Source organism: Carassius gibelio, chromosome A2, assembly GCF_023724105.1.
Source record: "Carassius gibelio isolate Cgi1373 ecotype wild population from Czech Republic chromosome A2, carGib1.2-hapl.c, whole genome shotgun sequence".
Classification (NCBI taxonomy): domain Eukaryota; kingdom Metazoa; phylum Chordata; class Actinopteri; order Cypriniformes; family Cyprinidae; genus Carassius; species Carassius gibelio.
Window position 1 is genome coordinate 5,647,538 of NC_068372.1, and position 20,806 is coordinate 5,668,343.

General features: G+C 34.8%; 2 protein-coding genes across 2 annotated transcripts in view; one reads left to right on the top strand and one right to left on the bottom strand.

The window, feature by feature from the left end:
* LOC128024964 (protein Wnt-9a-like) overlaps positions 1 to 11,381 on the top strand; it is a 40,740-nt gene extending 29,359 nt beyond the window's left edge. Inside the window, exons 3-4 of the mRNA XM_052610874.1 lie at positions 7,760 to 8,022; positions 8,545 to 11,381. Coding sequence (XP_052466834.1) covers positions 7,760 to 8,022; positions 8,545 to 9,033 — 752 coding nt within the window. The 3' untranslated portion in view covers positions 9,034 to 11,381. The remainder of the gene's footprint in view (positions 1 to 7,759; positions 8,023 to 8,544) is intronic.
* The window catches only part of zyg11l (zyg-11 family member, cell cycle regulator, like), a 220,955-nt gene that overhangs the window by 166,269 nt on the left and 33,880 nt on the right, over positions 1 to 20,806 (bottom strand). The gene's annotated exons all lie outside the window — the stretch shown is intronic.

Consider the following 20,806-nt stretch of genomic DNA (forward strand, 5'->3'; position numbering starts at 1 on the left):
GTGTGCAATCTATACAATGCCTATACAATATTGATGGTCTGCTGACTATGAGTAAATGCATGTACAGGTAAACTTATTTTACCAGCCCTAACCATAATCTGAAAGTCTAATACTCTAATGAGAGCTAGAGGCTGTTGACACAACACTGTTTTCAACTAAAAACAGAAAACTTTTTATGCCTTTTGGCCATTTATTTACATGACAACAGCGTTTTGTAGGTCTGAAAATGCCAACCCAGGCTCACTGAAAATATATGCTTGTGAAGACGTTTCTACAAAATCGATATTATGTACTTTTTATTGCATATTTCGATGTGAAAGGTCTAGGGAGTGGTGCTGAAACTTGCATTGCCATGTGACCATGCCATTGTTTTTATTAAATTGGTACAAGTATTAAGGCACATGTATAATTTGGCCCACAATAACAGATACGACTAGAGGGGAAAGTGCCATTGATTCTAGGCCTGTTGTGATAGTTACTATATTGACTTATCACACAAAATATGGACATGACTGCGGTAGGTTTTGGTAATGCAGTATTGTCCTTTGCGTTTACATGCTTGTTTGTTCACATAAAAAAATTAATTTCAAAAACATTATAGATATCCAGCTGCCTCTGACATCTGGTCTACTCTCTATTGTTACGAGCTCCCCTAGTCTAGGTTAGGAAATTCTCATAACAAGCAAATAAAAAGACAATAAAAGGACTTGGATCCAATGGTCCATATGTCCTTTCCTGTCCCAGCTCACTCACAAAATTACACTTTAGAAAAGAGTAAACCTTACCAACATAGGCTTTTTATTTGAAGCATTACAAAAGATAAAACAATCATGAAGTGATTCTCTTCAGGAGAGGTACAAGCCAAAAAAGCAAAACACAATTTACTTTTAGAGTCCACTAACGTATACAAGAAAAACTCACAAAATAAATGACAAGGGTCTTCCCTGACTTCTTAACTGTTGGAAAACAAAAGAAAACCATTTACAATTAGAAAAAGAGCAAACCTGCTCGTTACAGCTTCCGAAGACTCCATTTTAATGGTGAATTAATGTGATTAAAATGCCATGTTTGGAAAAGCCACACAATGAATACAATATTCAGCCACACAAGCCGAGTTACAGTAAACAAAAGCACACATCAGTCTGGAGCAGGAGACAAAGAGCAAAAACCACAATCGTGGAGGGGAGCAATGACGAACATGTGCACACCATACAACTCCCGCTTAGCCACTGACATTTTCTACTTACTTTAACAATCCTGTTCCTCATCACAAATTCTCCTTCTATAGAGAGAGAGAAATAGAGAATATAATTTTCAAGCATCTTTATTTAACAAAAAAGATTAGTCACATAAAAACATTAAATATATATTTTTTCAAAATTTTTAACATTTTTATAAAGAGGGAGCAAAATAAAGTTCATTTTCAAAACCAGAACACAAAGCTCCTCTGTTACACCATATTCTTTCAAAAATATTTAAGGACTTTGTAAACTTTGTAAAAACGAAAATCAACTAAAAGCCTTGATTTTATCATAGCCCTTTTTCAACACCCTTTCAACATTATAATAGATGTTTTACTCAATTTGTTCTCTTCTGCTAATGTAAATAGCCATTTTGGCTTTACCCAAAATAAAATGAAGGACAGAAAACTTCTCATTAAAACAATTAAAAAGATTTAGCAAACCATCAAATAAAAGATATAAGTTTTGAACAATACAAAAAGGAATGAAAAACAGTCTCTATCTGAAACCAAAAAGGACATTCATTGCTAACATCTTGTTTTAAAACAGAAATAAAAGCATTAACAGCAATAATGCCATGCAGAATTCGCCATTGTAGATCTCCAGCTCTTTTAGTTAACGGTGGCTTGTACAGTGATCTCCACTCCGGTCTAACATTATTACTCATCTTAAAAACAGAATGCCACGGTCTTTCATGTAGTCCCTTCCTGTAAAAATATTTTACACTAGCTTTATAAAAAATATTATTTTTAATTCTTCTGTTGTAAAAGCAGATTGTAATTTCTGTGTAACAATTCAAATGGATTTCACTCCTAAAAGAACGGCTACATCCCCAGCTTTTCCAAAATTGGGCCAGCCACTTTGACTAAACGTCCAATTGTTATAATCTTGGATTTAATGAATGCTGCAGTCATTGTCCCACATGCATCCAAAATGTCCAAACATGATCCATAGATCAGGGGTTCTTTCAACAGAGATGATGTAAACCAGTTCTTTTCACTTGAAAGAGGTCCCATACTTTAAAAAAAGATTCCTGTAAAACTCTGAGTTGACTTTTTTGGGATCTAACAGGAACAAAAACTTGTTACTTACACATCGTCCCTGGAATTACAGTATAAGGTTCTATCTGCATTCCGAGTAGTTTTGAGAAATTGAGCTTCAAAGTTTTTGCATTCCATTTGACTGTGTAGATTTTTTAATAAAAATCCCATAATGTATGCAACATAAAAAAATCTATCACCATAATGTAAATAAATTGTCACAGAATAACAATATGGGAATAACTCAATTTTGACAAAAATGTCAGATAGAACCTTATAATTTCAAGGGGACGCCATACATAGTTCCTCAGCAGTCTTTAAAATCATACTGGCCACTGACTTCCAGCTTAAGTTCTCTTGGCCAGTAAGGAATCACTGTATAAATAATATGCAAAAAACTGCAGTTCTTATCTGTATGTACAAGTTCTTGTCCTCTTTCTTCCTTTCATAAATACAATAATTTATGGGGCAACCAATGCATTTTTTCTCAAAACATCTATTAAAATGGACTGGTTTTTCACAAGTAAATATGCAGGTGGGTCAATACAAGCCTGTCGGTGCCATAAAGAAGAGGCTAGCGAATTATTACTAATGAGGGTACGTCCTCTATTTGATATATTCTATACATTCCATTTCCATTTCATTAAACGACTTCATAGTTTTTCAATTAATCCCTCACAATTTTTTGGAACAATCATTTAATCTCCTAAAATATTTTAAACCATCTTTTATCCAGTTGAACCCATTTGGAAGTGTTGGTACCCCTCTTTCCCACTTTCTTACACTGCTTCACTTTTACCCCAGTTAATTCTTGCAGAAGAGATCATTTCAAAATAGACATAGTTGCTTGATTTGGGTTTTACCAAAACCTCATCATGCTTGTAAAGACTGAAAACGTGCTTTTTCATTCTGAAAATATTCCCAAAAGAATTTAAACTTGTCTTTAAAATGTGCATCATTTTATATATTTCTATTAACATGTCAGTAAGCACTTTTCAGCTTGATAGAGCATAAAGTTACTGAAGCAGTTTATGAAGCAGTTCAGATGGTATTTAAAGCAATAGAATCTGTCTAATCTTGCTAATGACAACCTGAGCTCGAATCTTTAGCAATCTACCTTTCACAACCTCTTCCATCTCAATGGAACCGGCAGTAAAACTATTAGCAAATAAATTAGCAACCCCTCCACTAACTGAAGATTTATAAATTAAAAAGGAGAGACTTTTAAATTATTTTCCCCATTCAACAGCAATGGTTACATTACTATGTGTTTCTGATTCATAGTTTCATATATCACTGTGCATTTTATACAATCTCTAGCTCCATTCACATAAAGATGCAGTGTGAATGTCCCCCATTTGAAATTAAAAAAATTAAACTTAGACCATAACGAAAAAAGCACCCAATAAAGTTCAAAAGTTTGAGCCAATTTACTGCCATTAACTTTTCAGCTTGTTTTTTAGTTTTGTCAGAATTTTTTTCACCCTATAAATCTCTTTGTTTGTGAAACATTCCTAACTCATGCCTATCCTAGTATTTTCCTCAAAGCATTTGATGTTTGGAAAATTGTCGACAACCTGTACCCCCCTCAGTTTTTTTGTCAGTTTAAAAGTTCCTCGGTATCATAATCTTGACATGTCCATTCATTCTAGGAACAACTAGAAGCACCAGAATCAGAGAAATCACTCTCGCTGCCAATATCATCAACATCTGACTCCTTTTCATTTTCTTTTTTTCTAGCTTGTTTTGATTCTGAAACTTTAACTTTCTTTTTTTATTTAAAGGTGTTTTAAAAACAGCCTGATCCATATCCATCATTCAATTATCACTTCAATTGTCACTCTCTGAAGGGGATGTTTTGTCCTAATGACAACAGGGACAACTTGATCATTCTCTTCATTATTTTCTACTATAGCCTGATTTACCTCCACTGTCTGTGAATGAGGCACTGTATCAGTTAAGCAGCTTTGTAGATGGCCTGGGTTCAGCTTGGATTGGGTCAGGAACATTATCTGTCAACCCTTCATTCCCGATTTGCACACCAGTTTCATTTGAGGCATACTGCGCATTTGTGCCATTTTTGTCTGGACAAACACACATGAGATGCCCCATTTTTCTGCAGCCAAAGCACTTCATCACATCAGTACTTATAAAGACAGTATAATCAAAGTCCTCAACTCTAAAGTTTCAGATTCAGGTTAATCTCAGTTCTATTATCTTTCAGGATCGTGTAAGTACATCTTCTGAAAGATACTACATGTTTAATGAAGTCTGACTTCCGAGAGTGATTTTTTTTTCTTCATAGGACTGACAATTTTTCCTAAAAAGGTGACAGTTCTTTAATGAAACATTTGTCTTTAATAAATGGTGGAACATTAGACCACGTGACTTTCTTAGCAGGTGTAGAAAGGGGAAGCACTGGGGTAAACAAACCGCTAATTATTACTCCTTTCTCCACTACTTCGTTTGCTTTCTAAACTGAATAAAAAAAAACAAAAAAAAAAACAATAGCGTTATTCATACTAGATGCCGCTAAAATACATTCATGGCTAATGACATCACCAACGGCCAGAATGCACTACTCCACATTCACCACGGACACCACTTTCAATCCGTGATGCCGTGTGAGAGACTCCAAACTAGTGTTTGTGTTTTGGGCTGTCATGCTTCCCAGTGATGCACTGGTTGGCAATTAAATGCTCCAAAACTGTTCCAGAACTGCAACTGTTCTTGCCACAGCGGGAAACACCACTCACACTCACCACACGCTTCTTACACTCACTCAACAGACGCTCACACATGTGCAGAGAGAGAGAGAGAGAGAGAGAGAGAGAGAGAGAGAGAGAGAGCAAGACTGACATAAGTCACAATACACATTTTCATTAGTGTACATAAACAACAGAAATTACTATTGCACAAAGGGAAAAAAACATGCTTTATATGTCCCAGAATTTATATGTCTGAGGAACAGATAACATCTGTGTATAGAGGCAGGGCTCAGGCAGCTCCTCTCTCTCTCTCTCTCTCTCTCTCTTTCTCACACACACACACACACACACACACACGCGCGCGCGCACACACACACACACACACACACACACACAGTATAGAGAGACAGGGTAACTAAAGTGTGAGATTACCTGTATCTGTCCTTCTTCAGGTCAAGTCGTATTAGTAAATCAGTTTGCCATCAGTTGTCAGAAGATTGAAAGCGATATCTTTGACATAGCATCCTTTCAGTGTTTAAGGGGAATTTGCCGCTTTAATCAATGGCATTGTTCTCTATGAAATGAAACATCAGCTTCTGCATTATTCAGATAATGCATTGATCTTTGATTGAGCCTTACTAATTGACTTTCAAAGTTAATTAATTTCAACACCATGTTTCATGCATGAATGAATCAGCATTTTTATTTGTATTAGGCTAGCTGCACATTAGATTATTTTCAAATCTTAAAAGATTTTAAAACTATGGGAGATCACAGACATGAAGACATTCAACTGATTTTTTTGCCTTAGAATCCTCTGAACACACACACTAGATGATTGGACCTGACTGCAATAACACACAATTGTCTATTGTAGGAAAGATTTCACAGTGAAAACGTGATCTCACAGACACTCGCAAGATCAAAATTGACTAGAGAAGAAAAATAAATAGAGGACAATCAACATCGTCAGCTGGCTCTCCTGGCGAACGTTCTGTTTCACAGTGAAAAACAAAGTATAGAAAAGAATATGGGCGATGTTCTCTGCTTTCATTGCATGTTTGTGGCTGCCAATCTTAAGCTATAGATGCATGCAATGGTAGGTGACTGATCAGGAGTCATTTTTGATATTTACCTTTTGAATTGGGGGATGATCGGTCTTGATCGAGCAGATAAATAATTGTAATGAGACCACACAATAGAGGATTTTTGGACAAAAAATTGTCAGTAATTCAGCTGCCACCCAATTTGGAAAACATTTGAAAAATAAGGACTGGCTTTATGTCTCTCATTAGAGGTCACTGATTTTGCAAGCATATGGTTGTGTTGCTTTTATCTTGAATAGCTATATTAGGCATTGAACTATATTGTAGTACAAATGGGAGTGTTTCTATGTTTTCATTGTACTTTCTGTTTAATTGAACTATAAAACTTTGAAAATAAAACTGCAGTAGTTAAGCAGTTTACAGAGTAATATTTTCTTTTATATATATTGATGATATTCTAATCATAGTATATGACCAGCACCTGTATTCATTTTTAAATATTATGAACTCATAAATGATGGGAACCTTAGAAAATGTATTATAATACATATAATTTATCAACACTGTTATAAAATACAGTTTGGTATAATGCAATTCTTATTCTTATTTAATTCTTATTTATTGACTGAGGGCCCACAGCTCAAGTTTGATTTTTGGCCCTTCATAAGAAAAAGTTTGGGCATCTCTGATCCTACACCCAACCCAACCTACACCAGCCTGATAGTGTTAACAAATGCAGAAGTGATATAAAAACACATACGCTGATACAACTGTGTTATTTTTACTTCCTTCTACACAGGTTTGAGCTGTTTTGTTGAAACATTGTTTCATGGGATTGTGCCGGTGAACCTCCGTACCGGAGCGCTTCACTTCACAAGTGCAACGGCATATTGTGTGAGCTACTGAGCAAACCTACTACATTATAAAACCCATAAATAAAGGTGTATATGTGGTGCTAATGTTCAAAAGTATACTTTTTCAAATCTTGCAGCATATTATAATTGTTCGTTAGGTAAAAAGTTGTACTGCCTCTAGTGTTCATTTCAACTGGAAACTGCAGAGATTTGTATGTAGGTAAAATGTTTGAGTGTTGAATAAGTGCAGGTAGAGAAATGTATTTCCAATGTGCGAACTTTTAAAATAGGTTTCAAAGTGCAAGTTTTTGAAAACAATACCGTTATAGTCTCCGTGTGAACTATAAAAAATTGAATTTGTGAAAAAAGTGACGTCATGCGCAAGTTACAAAGTGACATCACCAACTACTGACCTGGCATGGTTATTACATCAGTTTAGTCATTTTCAGATCCATGAGAACAGCTGTTGTTTTTGCAAGGTTGATAAACTTTTCAAAAATGCAAAGTAAAAACTTTTCCATTATGTAGTACATTGTTGTTTTGTAAACATACCCTTAGTAGTTGCAAAATAACTAGTTAGTAGAACGTCTAAAGTGGATTATTAAAATAAAATTTAACTGATTATGATACTGTTTTTGCAGGTTTATCTTTTTTTTCAGGTTTCTTTGATGAACAAAGTATTTGTGAAATCAAAACTCTTTTGTAATTTCTTTACTGTCATTCATTTAATGTGTCCTTGTTGAACAAAAGTAAGTTCAAGGGGTGCTTGCAACTGTTACTAGCATTCCCTGTAAAATCCCAGGAGAAATCCCAGGATTAAAGGTCAGGAATGAACTATTGGCTGCCTCTTAATCTCCATGTTCCTCACAGGCTTCAAGGAGACGGCATTCCTCTATGCCATCTCTTCAGCAGGCCTGAACCATGCCATGGCCAAAGCCTGCAGTGCTGGCCGCATGGAGCGCTGCACCTGTGACGAGGCTCCTGACCTGGAGAACCGCAAAGCTTGGCAGTGGGGAGGCTGTGGAGACAACCTCAAGTACAGCAACAAATTTGTCAAAGACTTCCTGGGTAAGAGGTCCAACAAGGATCTCCGCGCCCGGATAGATATGCACAACAGCAATGTAGGAATAAAGGTAAGCTGTTAGGATATATTAAAAAGTGTGGGGATCATGGGAATCATAATTAATTTGAGAAATGCTGAGACAAAAACATGAATGAGGAACATGAAGTATATCTGCATACAGTATACTATAAAGTGATTGAATCATTTAGCTTTCTTTCTTTCTTTCTTTCTTTCTTTCTTTCTTTCTTTCTTTCTTTCTTTCTTTCTCTGTGGTGGTTAAATGTTCAGCTTAAAAAGCAATAAAAATATGTGGGAACATCAAAGTCACTGCTTCAATGTGCTTTTGAAATACTTGTTTTTTAAATAGCATTGCCCATCTGTTTAACTGACCCATAGAGATTTTTCAATTTGAGGGGCAACATAAGGGTTTGGTAAACACAGCACTTACTGCGTCTTTGATGTATCGCAGCTGAGCGCTGTGCTTTGTCTGCGGAGATAATTGGAGACATAAATGTTGATGTTTGGTCAAAATCTCAAATGTAATTCCTTTGATGTGTGTAGTCTGACTACTTTTAACATTTGTCCTGCACAGGTGATCAAGGCAGGGGTGGAGACCACCTGCAAGTGTCATGGAGTTTCAGGCTCATGTACCGTGCAAACATGCTGGAGGCAGCTGGCACCCTTCCATGAAATCGGCAAGCAGCTCAAGCAGCGCTACGAGAATTCAATCAGAGTGGTCAGCTCCACCAACGAGGCGACTGGGGAGGGGGAGATCTCCCAGACCCGATCCCAGGGGCAGCAGCCCTCTCCGGGCCCTCAGCCGGACCTCATTCCACGCACCCTTGACCTTCTTCACATTGAGGACTCACCGAGTTTTTGTAGGCCTAGCAAGTATTCGGCAGGCACCATGGCCCGCAAATGCTACAAGGATAAGAACTGTGAGGCCATCTGCTGCGGCCGGGGCCACAACACTCAGAGTCGGGTGGTGACGAGACCGTGTCAGTGCCAGGTGCGCTGGTGCTGCTATGTTGAATGCAAACAGTGCACACAAAGAGAAGAAGTTTACACCTGTAAGGGGTAAAAACTGTCACAAATATGCTGAATATCTCTCACCAGTCTGAGAACAGTGAATGAGTGGAAGGCAAAAAGAGAGGAGAAGTGACAAGTTGTCCTGGTTTGGGGAAAGGTCTCAAAGACATCAAACTAGTTGAAAGCACTTTTTTGAGAGGTTTTGCAGGGCATTTTTTTCTGTTTTCCATGTGGAGCAGCATGTATAATATTCCAAGCCTAAAGGAATGGTCTACAGCTTTGAGAGACACCTTGGAAGTAGATTAAACATTTCACGGAGTAATTCATCTGCCAAGATATCAATCAGCAGTGAAGTCCAGTCTTGGACAGACAATTGTTTGTCCAATGATTTGACAGTCTTGAATAATAGCTTCAAGCCATTTGTGTAAGAGGTTGTGTATGTATGTGACTTAATTCCAACTTGCAGACAGAATTTGCAGTTAAAAATGATGGGGTCAGATTTATTCTACATGCACATGTATTCTACACCCACACAAGAGTGTATATGCATATGTACATAGATAAAATTACATTATAATTCTATTATATACACCACTTATATGAGTATGTTAAATAACCACTAACCACACAAATGTTTTATTGTTTGTGTGCTTGCATTCACTTTGTGTTGTTATTCTCTTTGACAAGGCCCTTAGGAAAGCAATAATTTTGATTTGTGTTTTTCTGTGGATATAATTTATGGAAAATGTGCTTTTCCTTCCTTTTTGTATTTTTATTTTATGAATTTCTTTTTTTTGCTTGTCAGTGGAAATCTTTGCCAGTCTATTTAAGATTTAAACTTGGCATTCAACAAACTCTACAAATGACTGTTCAGGGAACAAGTGAAACCACTATGCGCCATTGGATGGTAAAGAAATCTCAGCGATATTACTAGGAGCTTAGGCTCAGTGATTTAGGCTTCCACTTGATGTCAGATCTGTCCATTCAGCTGCTGATTCATTGCTTTGATCATTGCAGCAGTGCTTTTCAGGACAATGCTGGCTAAATATGAAATATGCCATGGTTCATGGCCACTTCATGTTCGGTCAGTTTCACAGACATCTAGAGGGTGCAAATAAAAGTTGAGAATGAACATGACAGCAAATGTGAGACCCAAATTGGCATTTCTAGGGGGAAAATAATCAAACTCTGCTATTCTAATACATTTTCCAACAGATATGAATGTTGGAAAATTACGGTGAACACATGTTTTATATTCAAATGTGGATGATGTACTGCTTGACTGTGGTTCTCTATTGTTAACTTTTACTAATTAAGTTTTGCTGAATAACCACATTGGACAAATTCCCATGCATGTTAATCAACAATGACCATTTCATCAAATCTATTCACAATTGTAGAGAGGCTGGACATGGTATATTTTTTTATGACTATATGGGCATAGGAAGTCCATATACTGTATCTATATTGTAAAATATAAACACTGAAATTCCATATTTTTGAAAATTATTTAACATAACAGCTGGCATGGAGAGTGCTGCTGTGTGACCAAATGACAGGATCTAAGTTTCTGATCAGACTTTTAATCATTTAAACGTTCTGTCAGTTTAGTGGCAGCATAAACGTTGAATATGACTTTGTATTCAGATTGCCAAACTCTGTTGAGATCACATCGTGTAAATACAATATATAGAAATTAAGATATGACAAAATATATATGAATGAATTATATATGCTCTTTTATTTTATTTTTTTGTTTAGTGTGAATGAACTACTGAGTGAGAGACTGACAACAAGAAAAATGACACCATTCACGCACTGAAGCTTGAAAGCTCTTTATTTATTTATGATTTTATTTTTATTTTTTTTGTAAATAGCTATGGTTATGTTCCTGTGGTATACAGACAGAATTTAGGCACATGCATACCGCTTTTGGACAGAACTTTCCAGAATAAAGATGTTTTGACCTGTCTGACTAAGTAGAGGTACGTTGTTGTTTTAAGTTAAAATTCAAACTCAAACCTTTATTTTTCAAACTTTTATGATGTGCCAAGTTCAGTGCTTTGTTCAATAAATGTTACAATTTTATGTAATTATCCTTTGTAGATCTTTGTGAAAATATGCATAATCTTGAAAGCGCTGTATTGTATCTTTTTTTTTTTTTTTTTTTTTTTTTTTGCCAAATCTTTAATTAAGCAAATTTACTTATTTAATTTTTGTTCAAATGTTGTAAAACCATCTGGTGAATGATTCATTAAGGAAAGTTTCGGTATTGCATTGAAGAATCAGACTAAAATTACATCTGCATAAATAGCACTAAATAATAATAATAATAATAAATTAATTAATTTGTCTTGTTTTTTTTCAGTTAAATATCTTTAAAACAAGACAATTATGTACTTCTGCAAATCTACAGAAATGATATTAATAAGATATTAAGACTTTTTGCTTCTCAAGTAAGGATTGTTCATATATTTGCAACACAAAAATGGTATTATCTAATATATATATATATATATATATATATATATATATATATATATATATATATATATATAAATCAGTCAAGATTTTGTTGCAAATTTTGAATACAAAAACCAAGGGGTTCAGCAGTGCATAGGAATTAATTCTGTCCAAGAAGAGATTCAATTTTTCATTCATTGAAAGTAAACAAGCTGAATTCCAAATAATCATTTGATGGGGAGACATGCCAATTAAAGAATGCATGGAAACACAGAAGTGAACAGAAAATAGCAATGACATCCATATAAGACTAAATTCTCCTCAGCTGCTTTTTCACATCTGTTTTGATTCACTAAATATGCTGACATACAGTTCAATATAAATATCATATATAGTTGCATTTTGGCATGCTGCATGTTCTCAGTAATATATATATATATATATATATATATATATATATATATATTTTTTTTTCATTGACAGAAGGCATTGTTAAAGCAAGTTTCTTTTTGTTGTTGTCTTGGTTCCATATTCTTCCTTTTCCAATGCAACCTGTATAAAATGAATTTGGTTAGGAAAAATTTACGCAGAGACAAAATATAGCTTATTTTTAAATGTTTTATGAGTATGTGTTAATTGTTCAATATGATTTTCTATATATTTTCTTGCATTTTGCCTTTTATTGGGTTATTTGCTTTCTAGGGTTGTGGTAGACATTTTTTCCCCTACAACTTTATTGCTTCCGATGGTTTAAATAAAAAAATTAAAATTAAAATTCCCCCAAGATAAAAAAACAAAACAAAACACTGCAAACACGGTAAAATTCAGTTCTGCTCATATGTCTGAAATACAATGTTGTCCTTATTTATTATAAGGAATATATACCAAAGATTAACCATATTTAGTTTGTAACCAAAACAAAACTACACGCCTACAATAATACTATATGTCCCAGTTAGCTAGAAATTTCCTCATTTGTAGCATAAAGGCTGTAAAATGATATACTATTTTATTCTACTCTGCTGATTATATAAAAAATAAACAACTAGCAAGTCAGTTAATGTTTTTAGACTTACATTCATTGAGAGTGGATCACAGATACTTAGCATTGAACAAATGCACAGTCATTTTGTCCATAAATTCCAATGGCTTGGTCACTATTCTGATTTTTGTCAGGGTTTGTGCAATGCTGTAACTATTAAAAGGCATTCTTTTTCTTTTAAGGGCAGATTTTTTGTCAGTAGTTTGTCTTTGTCCACTTTTTCTTGTCTTATGGGAAACTATTTTCCTCTAAATTATTTTCCTCTACCTCATGTGTATAGCTTGTAGGTATAAACTGATCATGAATGACTGGTAAGAATGTATTTAAGTTATTTAACATCTTTGTATAACAAAGGCAAGAAAATCTGAAAATAATTAAAGAGTTTTAAAAAGAATGTTGAGATTTTGTGTTTCTGATTTTACAGGATTTTTCCTCACATCTAAAGCCTCTTTTCTATTTGTTAAAAGTTATTTTTTAAGTAACCTATGCTGGCAGGTTATCATGCAATATGATATTACAAACCTTTCTGTATGTTACTGACCCCCTTTACTCTGAAATTTGGAAGACCTACACAGGAATGGGGAACATGAATCTGATCAACATGATGTGTTGCAGTTTCCTGTTCTTGTCTTTATCTTATTTTGGGGACACTGAGATTAATTACAGGCAGGAAACAGCTGTCTCCAGGTGCTTTGTTTTTCAGTGACAAATTTCTGTAATGACTTTTTATTAAATGGCTGTCATATCTGTAGTGAATTCCGCAAGCTTGGTTCAGTTAAAGTCATTCATTTTAAACTCCTGCTGGAATAGCATCTTCCAATGTCCGGCTGTAATTGGGGATGGGGTTGAGATTGTCGCCACCAGAGAGGTAATTAGCGAGAATTGGTGAGTTGAGAGGAAGATGTACTGTACATCTGGACAGATGGAGAAGACATGGGGGAAAATGCATGAAGTATACAGTTTCATCATTTGTAACATCATGTCATTGTCTTGGTACCGAACACTAGAATATAATTTATATGCATCTCTCTGCTTACACGTTTTTGTAAACCTGTTTCATATCATGCTGACATAGCTCTAGAACCTCTGATTATGTTGAATCAGAAGTCAAACAACTTTGCCAGATTATGATACTAACTCCCCACTGAGGATCTTTTGTTCAGTCAACAGCCTCAAGTTCTTCACCAGCTGTGTATGTGAATATAACTACAGCCTTAGTGAGAGAGCTCGGAGTATCCCAACAACATTCATGTGCTTAGAACATAAGAAAATTACTAATAATTGTGATTTGATATCAGAAAAATCTACTTCAGTAATTCATATAATTATAAATAATTCACCTTAGGACTGCCCCCAACTAAAAAAAAATTCTGTTGGACAAATAGCTGTTCATTTAAGCCACTATTTGAATAATCACTTTTATATTAATTAAAATAATTGAATATGTAATTGGGGGGTCTTATATATATAGCCTATTTCGGTCAACCGCATGCACATATTGGGAAAAAATAGCAAGGAGATATTTAAATTTATTAATAAACTAGTTTTTTTTTTAGTCAATATCAGCTGTAAAGATGAAGTTGACAATGCTGACTCTCCATCTTTCAGAGAGAAATGCACTCTTAATATGGATCACATAATGAGAGGGCTTATTTTTTCCATTTGAATTGGTTTGTTTAAATTTTGACATTTCAACCTAAAGGCAAGTTGTCTATGTGTGAGTTTCGGTTCATCTTTTTGTGATGTGAGATGGCAGAAAGCACATCCTGATTGTTTTCTTTATTTTACAAGAGCACAACATTTTGTTTATACTGCGAGTGTACACAAAACAGTAGAACCTTTACAGTTTTTAAAGATGCATTACTCTTATCTGCATTACCAAAAATGACTGCGTATTTTGTTCAGTATTTCATTCAGTAAACACGCTAACTGCTTCCACACTTCACACAGACACATGAATATGCACCTAATAGTGCACATTTATCTAAGTTAATGTTAGAGTGAGCAGCCATGTGAAGTTGCTACTTCTTAATGCATCACTTTCAAATGATAAACCATATTTGTAGTTAATGAATGATACTGTAGGTGAACATTTGGATTTCATGCCTTATATACTGTAATTATTAAATTATAAAAAATATGGACAAGCCATTAATGATCTGTCTAGAATTTTATTTGAGGGTCCCACAGTGCTGCTAATATGACTGAATATTGTCAATACTTGATTTTTTTTTCACACTTTATAATTAACACAACCATTATCAGTTTATTTGTTGTAGCTGTGTTTCTGCATCATACCAATGTCTGATATTTGACAATCAGAATAGACTATGTCATGGTGAGCATGATTTCACCAAATACAACATGTTCCTGGATCAACATCCTTGTAAGGAAATGTCAGTTTTAGGCTTACAATCAGGATTAGGTACTTCTAAACTCTTGTTAATCAGCTATCATTTCCCTCTGATTTTAAGAATAAATTATGGGTAAGTTAAGGTTTAAGGGTAGGGATTGGGATTGGGTTAAGTTTGTATTTTTGGACAGTAATGTTGATCCAGGATCAACAAAAGATGTTGATCTAGGAACATGTCTTACTTGCCAAAATCACGCCGACCACTATCATATAGTTCATAATATAGTTAACAAGTTTTTAATAAAAAAGGAAAATAAATAAAAGTGATACATGTATCATACAGCGTTGCTGTGCCTGCATGATGCGTTGCTATGGAAATAATACATATAATAAATATACATATATAGAGATTATTTAATTATTTAATATTGCATTTTTGTATAATTAATATTGTCCATTGACAATATATCCAACACAAAATAAAAAATATATATATTTCAAGCTGTCATTTCATGTACTCGGGGGGCCCTAAGCAGCCACTTAGTCAGAGTATGCCTTGGCTCTGTGTCATTTTTTTCTGTGACTAACCAGTTAATAAATCATAGCCTCTTCTTGTTAGGGGACGGTCCTACAGTTAAGACACATCAGAGCAATCCTCCATTTACTTCTTGGCTACCTTTCTATTGTTAGTCAATGCTGCAGGACCAACACAAACAAAGAGTAATTCTATTGCTAATAAAGTCTTTATCATTATCATTTGACAGACTGTCATTTGGTCTTGACTGAAAAGCGAATTGTATGGAGACCTCAAACACGCATGCGCAAAAAGCAGTCTGTTTCCTATTCTCATCCTTTATTTTCTGCTAAGTCCCACAACAGGGTTTATGTGGTCAAGAATGGTGGGAAAGTGAGATAATCTGGCAGTTAAAACGTTAAAAACAACACAAGTATGCAGCAGTCCCCTCACTAGTCACCCATAGAGAAGAGGTGTGTAGTTGCTCATTCCAAACGTGTTTCATTCTGCCTAAGGCAGTATGTGAAATCAAGTGCTACGAGGTGAAGAAGCAAGAAAAATGGAAGAGATTGCACTCCAAGAGTAACAATGTTTACACAGGAAGTGCTTCTAGGCAAATACAAGGGTTTGTGGAGAGAATATCATATTCAGTGCACAGGTACCTCAATAAATTAGAGTGTCATGGAAAGTTAATTTCAATAATTCAACTAAAATTGTGAAACTTGTTTATTAAATAAAAGTCTTTAGTTATTTTAATTGTGATGATTTTGGCTCACATTGAACAAAAACCCACCAATCTTAACAAATTAGAATACTTCATAAGACCAATAAAAAAAAAAAACAAATTTTTAGTTAATTGTTGGCCTTCTGGAAAGTATGTTTGGGTTCAGGTCTGGTGAGTTTGTTGGCCAGTTGGTTGTGTATCTTAGTAAGTAAGTACGTAGTTTTAATTTATAAAGCACATTTACACACAGTGCAAAACTGACCAAAGTGCTGTACAATGAATAGCTAAAAAGACAATAAAAATATAAACACATAGATTGAATAATCATAATTATATAAAACATTAATAAAAATAAGCCTTCAATATCACATCACACAACACAGAAATACAGAAAACAAACAGAGGTACCAGGTATTCTTCCACACTTTTTCCTTCCACTCAACGTTCTGTTAACATGCTTGGATACAGCACTCTGTGAACAGCCAGCTTCTTTGGCAATGAATCGTTGTGGCTTATCCTCCTAGTGAATGGTGTCAATGATTGACTTCTGGACAACTGTAAGATCAGCAGTCTTTCCCAAGATTGTGTAGCCTAGTGGACCATACCGAGAGACCATTTTGAAGGCTCAGGAAACCTTTGCAGGTGTTTTGAGTTGATTAGCTGATTGGCATGTCATCATATTCTAATTTGTTGAGATTTGTTGAATTGGTGGGTTTTTGTTTTGAGTTAAAATCATCACAATTAAAAGAACCAAAGAATAACTACTTCAAACTACTTCAGTCTGTGTGTATTGAATTTATTTAATACACAATTTTCAAAATGTGAGTTGAATTACTGAAATAAATGAACTAATTTATTGAGATGCACCTGTACAGGTAACATATATAGCAATATCAGTCTTGATTATAGCAGAGGTAAATAAACCAAATTCAAAAGAACCAAATCACAAATGATATCTGACTAATAGTGTCAACCACTAATATTGGCACCGTTGGTAAATAGGAGCAAAGTTGGCTGTAAAAAATAATCTGCATTGTTTATTCTTTTGCTCTTTCACGAGTTAACGCTTAAATATAATTAGCTGGGGTATGGTATGCATATTTAGCGTGCTGTCCCCGTCTATTAAAGGTGAACTCGAAGTGAGGAGATGGGGTGGAGGATGGATGCTGATAGACCCTCAATGGATAGAGGTAAGTCAGCAATATTAATACTGTGGTATTGATTACTAGATTGTGGTCCACCTGTGTTGATTAGGCTAAGTATCTGACGCGCTCCTTCATAATCTTGCTACGAGAACTCCATTTCATAAAGAAATATAAATAAATAAAAAAATCTAACCTATCATTGAAATAAACAAAATAAATGTCGGGGAAACTCACATTATGAAATATTTTTTTTTCTCCAATGCATGTTGGCCACAACTATTGGCATCGCTAGAAGTCTTATGAGTGAAATATCTCTGAAGTATATTCCCATTTTTTTGGAACACCAGGTTGACTAGGAACATGAAATTCTCCAGCCATGACTTCCTGTTCCAGAGGTTTATAAATAGAAGGACTCAAAGGCCAAATTTCCTTAATCATTCATCACAAAGAGTAAAGAGTATAGTTCTGATGCACAGAACAAGATAATGGAAAGGCATAAGATATAAAGTGGCTGTAAGAAAATAGCTAAAGCATTTAAAAACCCCATTTCCACCATCAAGGAAATAATTAAGAAGTTCCAATCAACTAAACATTTTACAAATCTGCGTTGAAGAAGATGTGTGTCTATATCATCCTAATGCACAGTGAGGAGGAGAATTTGAGTGGCCAAAGACTCTCCAAGGACCACAGAATCGCAGAGATTAGTTGAGTCTTGGGGTCAGAAAAAAAAAAAAAAGAAAATAATCAAACAGCAGCTACATCACCACATGTTATTCAAGAAGGTTTCAAGAAAAATCCTCTTCACTCATCCATAAACAAACTCCAGTATATTCAGTTGCCAGACATGATTGGAACTTCCCACATAGCAAATGTCTTCGGGCCCAGATCCGGGCCACACAATGTCTTTTCCCTCGGCCCAAGTAGTACCACAAAGAATGACGGCCCTGAAGTGGCCCAGAACTGGATTAAAGACTCTGGCCACATACTGTATGTGCCATAACCGGCCCGAATCTCAGCCAGTTAATCAGCCTCAGCTGGCCCTGATCTGGGCAAAAACAGATTTTATTATTGGTGCCGATTCTCAGCCTTAAGTAAAACAGAAACCCCAAATCTGAGCCACACCTGAGCCATATATAGCCCAGACCCAACCCAGACAGCAAGCAGTGTTGGCCCAGATCCGGCCCAAATGGATTTCACGCAGGCCAGATGTGGGCCGGAACTGGGCCAACAATATATTGCTGTCTGGAAATTTTAATATTTCATATTATTAACTTGTATATTACAATGATTGCAATTATTCTTTAAATGTAGACACAAACTATGCCAATAAAGTACATTAAACTGAGTAGAAAATCATACTTAAAACCCACACATCATGTAACTGTGCAAAAAAAAAATTATTGCATTGGTTTTTCTATTTATTTTTATAAAGAACAAATCAAGCAATAAAGAGTGAGTGTATAAAGTAAACAGTCTATAAGAGTAACGAAACAGATAGACACATGTAACTTAATCATAAGAAATTATTACAGATGTGTCAAAGAGCGTACGACAGTAGTCCAAATGACGATGCATTGCAGTTGCAGTACACTCTGGCAGAATATAATAGTAGTGTACGGCATAATTTAAGTTGTTAAGCATGACATAGATACAGGATTTAAATAAAAATAAAATACTTTCATGTTAATTTTATTTAATGCTTGTGCATGACAGCATACTAATAAAAATGATCTGTCCCCAATTTATATTATAGATCAGTGTGTGTACCATAGTAAACCAAATAAATATTACATGATAACGGTTAATTACTCTCTCTCTTTCTCTTTCTTTTCATGTAAGGATTCTAAGTTTATTTGTACCAAGAATAATAATATAAAATTAAATACAATTATTAAGTGCAGTTTAATGCACTTGACTAATTTGCTTAATTTTTAAATTATAATGTTTCATTCTGTTTTGACTTGCCATTTCAAAGACTTCATTTTAACAATACTACACTTCAGATTAAAATGTATGTGATCATTTAACCATTATGCAATATTGTATTTATCTTGTTTATAATGGGTCACATAATATGCTGCCAAATCTTAGCCTGATTTGGGCTACATATCACCTGACTGATCTGGGCCACACTCCTACCATCAACAATCGGCCCTCATGTTGTTTGCCGGATCCCAGCCGTGCCGTCATTGCCACACATGGCCCAGCTCTGGCTGAAAGGGTACATGCCATTGCCGACAGGAGGCCAGCAGTTCCACCTTGAGGCCACATGTGGGCCAAGTCCGTTTGCTATGTAGGTTCAAACGGGACTGGCTTATATGAAAAAAAAAAAAAAAAAGATAGAAGAGCTTTTTGGCAGCAAAACCACTAGATGGGTTATTACAAACAGGGATAAAACGTTTTTACAACATTTATTAATTCCAAATTATTGCTTAAGCTTATTCAGAAATTCAGACATAGACAATATTTTTACATTTAGAAAAAGAGGTAACACTTTAGAATAAGGTTCCATTAGTTAATGTTAGTTAATGTATTAATTAACATGAAAAAACAATGAATAATACATTTATTACTGTATTTATTCATCTTCGTTAATGTTAGTTAATGAAAATACAGTTATTCATTGTTAGTTCATGGTAATTCACAGTGCATTAACTAATGTTAACAAGCACAACTTTTGATTTAAATAATGCATTAGTAAATGTTGAAATTAACATGAACTAAGACTTATAAATGCTGTAGAAGGATTGTTCTTGCTTAGTTCATGTTAACGAAAGTAGTTAACTAACATTAACTAATGGAACCTTATTCTAAAGTGTTACCGAAAAAGATAATCATAATAAATTAACAATTTAATCAAATAATTATTTTTTTGGGGGTTGAGGCCAAGATGTCTGAAGGGCAGGCAAATATATGAGCTTCGCTTAAGTGACAGACTGAAATGACAGCTAGTCAAGCTAAGAAATACAAGCATGGTATTGTGTTAAATATACTGTAAGTAGAGATTTAATTGAAAACAACTCAATTTGAAACAAACGGTATACATTTTACAGGTGTTCCTTTAGCAAAAGATTATGCTAAAAAAATCCACCTATAAATAATACACAAAGCATGTGTTTTTTGGATTGGCGCATATACTTGCACAGCAAGAGAAAGTATTTTGAGAAACCATATCTGGAATTCAAATAAAATTAGATAAACATGGATTTGTCCTTTGGGCCTCAGGTTCTGGCAGATCTTACATGCTTGCATTTGCTGTGGGTGAATCATCCTAATCTTAGAAGTATAGTGGTAGAGGTCTAATTAGACATTTGTATTAGAACTGTGAGGGCTAAAAAAAAATTAAATTTCATGTGTGCAATATTTTATTCATTTTAGAAAATCAAAAAGGTGCTTCGCACAGTTCCCTACATTTCACTGTATCTCATTTACTAACATTGTGATTAACAAATTTTGGTTAAAATCTGTATGTTTTATGTTGTGTTAACAGTTCATTGATCAATTTGCATATACATTGTTTCTTCTAAATTTGGGACAAAATTTAGAACCCAAAATCACTCCTGGTGGCCTTACACATGTGGAAT